Here is a 6,030-nt window from a genome sequence, read left to right as displayed (position 1 = left end):
TATTTATAATGAATTGAATCTCTATACAGTTCAATAAATTGTAATGGATGCAGTTAGGTGTGTGATGGTTGACTTTGGCTAAAAACTTCACTCTGGAAATTTGTCATATATTATATATCAGTTTGAAACTGATATATAATATAAGTGTTATATAATATAAATAATACTTATAATTAACCATTCGTTAATGATTAACCACTCAGTATGATGCATCACTTTATTTGCAGGTACACACTGCTTTAGTACTGGTAATTAACGGTTAGGTAATCATTCGTTAATACGTAGCAGCTAACTGAGGATCAATCCTTCTTTGGTCTTTAACTACCGCTCAACAGCGTACAAAACCCAGGGTGGCAGGATTAAAGCATGCCCTGCAGCAGCATACAATTGCTTTTAAGCATTCAACAATGACAATGCTACTGAATATACCTTGTTTGTCAATGTAAATGTTTTGTGAATATCATTATTAAAATATATTATGAATAACCTTCCTATATCACATCTATTCTTTTTCTTACTATAATTCCCATGCACAGATTTCCTAAGGATTCATTAGTACAGTAACTACCAGTCTGTTTACCAGTAACTAGTTCATTTTGGCCGGCTTGACTTGTTGAATCCCACACTTGATGAGTGGGCAGTCAGACTCGATGAAAACTCATTAACTGACCATTTATTCCTCATTATTTCTCATTTGCTAATTATTAAATACATATTTTTTGTGTAGATTATTGTTAAAGTGTTACCTAAATATCTCACCATTGGCTTAAAACCGTGTGTTGAAACCTTGTTAAACTCTTAAAAATTACCTTCCTGATGGTCAGTCAGCCTTTATTTACATATGAAACCACTTGATAAATTTTCAACAAGCAGCCACATGCCGCCAGGGGAAAGCCCACCCTGACATGACCTGGGGTCAAATGACCAGGGGTCAAACCAACTACAGGCCATTAAGTGACTGCTGAAAGACTAAGCCATGTGTTCTAGCTGATGAATACAACATTAGTGGCCACTTAAGTAATCCAAATTGCAATGCCAAAGCATTTGTTTTACTAGGATCTCGCAGTATGGATTTGGATTTAAAATCTCATCATTTTAAACATAGTGCCATGGGATTGGTATTGGTTTGCTTCCATACTGGAACTCCTGTTTGCCACTCCCAACTGGGGGCATGTCATATATTGTAGGTGATACACTGACTGACTATGGTTGTTCCTCATACAACCCCACTTCAACAGATCCAAACTATGCCTTTAACATTGAAATGTATAGGTAGGTAGACTTAAGCTTAACAGCCAGTCTCAACAGTAGTCTTTTTTCTGTAAATGCCACGGATAGTAAAGAAATTAAAATCATAATATTTAAAATATATATATTTTATGAAAATATTAAAACAAATGTTATTGTGGAACTCCTAATAACTGCTGTTGAACAAAACATGTGTCCTTGTAACTAAACAAAATAGGTATCTTTTGTTGTTCCCATTTTCAACTTCCAACTGGATGCATTTTTCATATACTGTATCCATCAACAGCAAATGAGTTCTGTTTTACTGTCCCCAGTCTGCCCCTTGGTGTATCAACATTAAATATTTATAATTAAAATCAGTTGCCCGTACCTTGTTGTGAATGGCTGAGCCGCTGCAGAGCAGAATCACCTGGGCGCAGATTAGAGCAATGAACAAGTTCTTATGGATGGACGTCCTGTCAGATTTGGGGATGCTATTGACAAAGATAGGGATTACATCAAGTTTTTAGACAGATCTGGTCGTAAAATTAGATTTAGGAAGAAATGACAAAAAGGTGCATTTTAAAGTATGGTAGATAGTTTTAGTGATATAACGTTCAACAATATGCAAACAGGCAATTGGGGCTGAAAATATGAAAACAAAATTGATGGATGAATACATAATGAAAAAGGAAAGATCACAATGTTATCTAATCAAATGGGCATATCCTTTGTACAGAAGCCCTTTAGAAAATTTCACACATTTAGGACATTTGTGTCATATTTATTCTCAGCTAAAGCCTTGGCTGAATGTTATGTTAACAGGCCACATGTTAACATGTAAACAGGCATTTTGCATGTACAGTAACATTTAGCATGACAATATTAACAATTTAGCGAGCATTATTCTCAAAGCAATGCTGAGGCTGACAATGCCTCAGTCCTTAGTTTCAGAAGCATCCGTCATAAACAAAAGTAATAGTAATATTAAGTGTAGTGCTGGTGGAGCCCTCATCCACCTTCACTAACTTCCAATTAAGTCCTGCATCACATATAAAATCCTCCTTCTCACCTACAAATACCTCCATGCCCTGGCCCCACAGTACCTCTCCGACCTCCTCCCTCCATGCACCCCTCCCTGAAACCTGCAGGCCTCAGACGCTGGCCTGCTCTCCATTCCCCACACCAGATTCTGTACCTTCAGAGACAGAGCCTTTAATGTTGCAGCCTCATCCCTCTGGAACACCCTCCCTGCAGATATCCAAAATGCTACATCCCTGGACATCTTAAAAAAAACTCCTGAAAGACATCCTGTTTACCACAGTCTACAACCTCCTAAGCTAGGCCACAGTAATTCTGTAAAGTGTCCTTGGGTTTCTTGTAAGGCACTATATAAATAAAAGTTATAGTTGTGAGGGCATCACAAAGCCCAATCGGATTCATCCTCTGGGGACCATAACTGTCTGCATTTAATTTCACATCAAGATATTTAATTCTGTACCACAGAGTTGGACTGATGGACAAGCTGATGTATTCATAGTTGCGTAGCTACAATATTTAGTAGTGACTAAAAATTGTAATATCCAAGGCTAAAATATGACCTGACTCTGGTTAGCTTTGAGTGCCTTGAATCAGTTTTTAGATTCTACTTGTTCTGAACGTTCCACCATGTTGATGATGTTGCTGCATTCCATTCCAGATCTATGTTTTCATGAATTCCCTCCTTAGCATTCTTGGTTTGAAGGCAAGATTTGTCTAAGAGATGTTAACATATTACACTTATACTCCAAAATGTGCAACTACTGTTTACATTTGTTTTCCAGTATGTTTTATTGCTGGTTTGATATTTGATCAATATCATGCTGGAAGGCAGTGCATATATGGCTCATATAACAGTTCCAGAGTCTTACATCACACCATCTCATAAAAATACATACTGTCTTTAAAGGGCATCACCAGATTGAATATTTCCATTTCAGGTATCATAAATTAAATGGACAGCTGAATCTGGTTTCGAGAGGTAAAGTAACGCAAGAGCCTCTCATTTCCTCCTGATGGATTTAGCCTATTTATTCAGACTTATCTGCATCACTGCTTGTGTCATCATCATCATTTCATGGTGTGATTATGCATCCATCTATGGACATGTGTACCTCTCCTTTGTCTCTGTGTTTGTGTTGAGTGTATTTAAGTACACAAATGCATGTACATTATACACCAGTGTGTGTGTGTGTGTGTGTGTGTTTGTGTGTGTTTGTGTGTGAAATGCATGGCTGCACTCTCTGACTTCAGGACAGTCGTAAATTGTCAGGCCATCTCCTCTCCAGCTTATTGTGATCCCTTTGTGACCCTAATGTTAATTAACGGCTGCAGAATGCCGCCATAAACCTTCAGAGTGGGCTCACATGTAGACCACAATAATTACTAGATTAGCACTAGTCAATAATCATAGCAGCCTTAGGAATAGAGCATGAGCAATACAGTGCCAATAAGTAAACCCATCTTTTTTAAAGCTTTAGTGCATAATTTTTTTTACATTAATGAACGTCCATTACATTCAAGCCATTACCAAATGAGTTGCTACAAAGCTAATGAAGATTATCAGCTCCACAAAACTCTCTTGGCATCTTTTCACCCCAACAAGAATAAAATTATTTTACAATTGGCAAACAATTATGTTCTTGACACTGAAATAGTCAGGTCTAAATATTGATTACAAATGCATAAGTTGTTAGTATCAAAAACACTTTTATACAGTACATAGGTTGTGATGCAGCTCTTGTTTTCCTAGAAAATAGAGATGCTAAATGTATTTAATATCACAAAAAAGGGGGCTGAAGCTGAGTTGTGTGCATTGACTCAAACAGACAGAAACCAGGCAGATTGGTTGGCATTGTAGGTTAGCGGGACAGGAAAATTAGCTACTCACTCCAGCACAGTGAACAGCATCAAGGTAACCACCAGCGCACACAGAGACGCACCAGAGCCGATGAATGTCAGCTTGGTCAAAATAAGCTCCTCCTCAGGACTCCACTGGGTCAGAAGGGAGAGGTAGAAGTGAGGGACAGAGAGCGGAGAATGTTGTCAAACTACAGCCGGTTTGATCAATCTCATGCCTTCTCAAACACACTGAATTCCTACCTCATCAATTCATTTGTGTATTGACAAATTAAAATGTTAAAGTGTTTCTTTTTTTTTACTACCTTTTGTGAAAATTGGATAGACAAAAAGAGCAGTTTTACCAATGCATTCTTCAAAACAGGAGTGACAGCTGCTGGTTAATATAGTGTACTACAAATCCTATCCACAATTTTAAAGATGAAAGATGACAACCTGGATTTAGATTTCACATCAGCAACATTAAGATTTAGATCATTTTGGTCAGAAGAAATAAAAAAACAACTATGACATAATATCAATATGACATAAAATTTCACTCAACCGGGGTCTAAAGTTAAGGGTCTGACTGTCAAATTTATAGATAACATTTTCCATCATGCTCTCTTTTCAGCATGTGTGATTTAACACATTGCAGAACATCTCATGAGTTACCTTCAACTCCAGGTAATTCATCAACACTGCAAAGTTGGTGGTGTGGTTACAAAGACAGGAAGTGACACCAGAGCCAGTCAAGGTCACCCTGCAGCCATCACTAGACCAGCTGCTTGTATGATTATGCCTATACAGCACAATAAAAAAGCACAGACAAACACAAACACTGTCATCAATTACTTTCATAGAGCAAAGACCTTTAGTGTAGAGGATGGATACCCGAACCGAGCCCGACGGGCTGGGTTCAAACAGATATTTAGAAATGATGCTTGGATTTGGGTCGGGCTTGGTCACATCAGCGCGTTTGTTGTAAAATTGTGCTTCTGCTTCTTTAACAGTGCTCAGTGTGTGTGTGTGTGTGTGTGTGTGTGTGTGTGTGTAAAGTGGGCAGAGTTATTAATTTCTTAACGTGGGCCCTGGAGGTAACGAGTCTCCACTGGTTTTCTGACCACGGCCAGAAACAAAGCAATCAGAAAAGGTTAACACATTGAAGATTTAAATTAAACAGTTTAGACCTATTAACATGCACTTCTTGCCCCATGTGCGCTCATGCGCTCATGTGTTGACATTTCCGAACGCCTTCCTACAGTTGCTTAATAAAGGCGGGCTTTCCACACATACAAACGTACATGTGTCATTACTATGAGAAAAAAATGAGATTTTAACTGTGTCAAGCTTGGAGATAAATATCTTAATACCTGACAGGCTTGGGTCGGGTTTGGTTACTGCTGTCGGACCCGGGCTGGGCTCGGACAGAATAATGTGGTCCAATCCGCTCTCTAATTTAGTGTTAAACATTAACCCAACAGCCTCATCTCTATTACAATAACACATTCATTGACCAGGGATGTTTATGTGACTGCATTGTTGGTCAAACTTACATCAAGCTGAAATTCCAAAAGGCACAAACAGCAGTAACTCTCTGAGAATACTCCACCTAGAAACAGAAACACATGTTTGCACTTGTTTTCTTTATCATTTAATATATTCTCTTGGACACCAAGCCAAAAGCGACATGGATAAAAATCATGTACTGGGAGATGAAAATTCTTTTGTAGTGACATGTTGCATTTGGTGAGTTTATCAAAGGGCAACAAATCAATTGCTATTCCAAAAGAATGGTTACTTTTTTCAAAATGTTCGCAGACTCAAACTAAAATCCTTTAAAGCTTGAGTGCGTAACTTTTTTATAGTTATGAATGGCAGTTACATTCAAGCTATTGTCAAATGAGTTGATACAAAGCTAATTAA

General features: G+C 38.0%; 1 protein-coding gene across 1 annotated transcript in view; it reads right to left on the bottom strand.

The window, feature by feature from the left end:
- The window catches only part of LOC116695462 (adhesion G-protein coupled receptor D2), a 109,446-nt gene that overhangs the window by 89,442 nt on the left and 13,974 nt on the right, over positions 1-6,030 (bottom strand). The window contains exons 13-16 of the mRNA XM_032525733.1: positions 5,661-5,716; positions 4,780-4,906; positions 4,157-4,260; positions 1,619-1,721 (exon numbers count right to left, since the gene is read on the bottom strand). Of these exons, the coding sequence (XP_032381624.1) occupies positions 1,619-1,721; positions 4,157-4,260; positions 4,780-4,906; positions 5,661-5,716 (390 nt within the window). The remainder of the gene's footprint in view (positions 1-1,618; positions 1,722-4,156; positions 4,261-4,779; positions 4,907-5,660; positions 5,717-6,030) is intronic.

Source organism: Etheostoma spectabile, chromosome 9 (assembly GCF_008692095.1).
Source record: "Etheostoma spectabile isolate EspeVRDwgs_2016 chromosome 9, UIUC_Espe_1.0, whole genome shotgun sequence".
Classification (NCBI taxonomy): Eukaryota; Metazoa; Chordata; class Actinopteri; order Perciformes; family Percidae; genus Etheostoma; species Etheostoma spectabile.
This window is presented reverse-complemented; position numbering and strand designations above follow the sequence as displayed.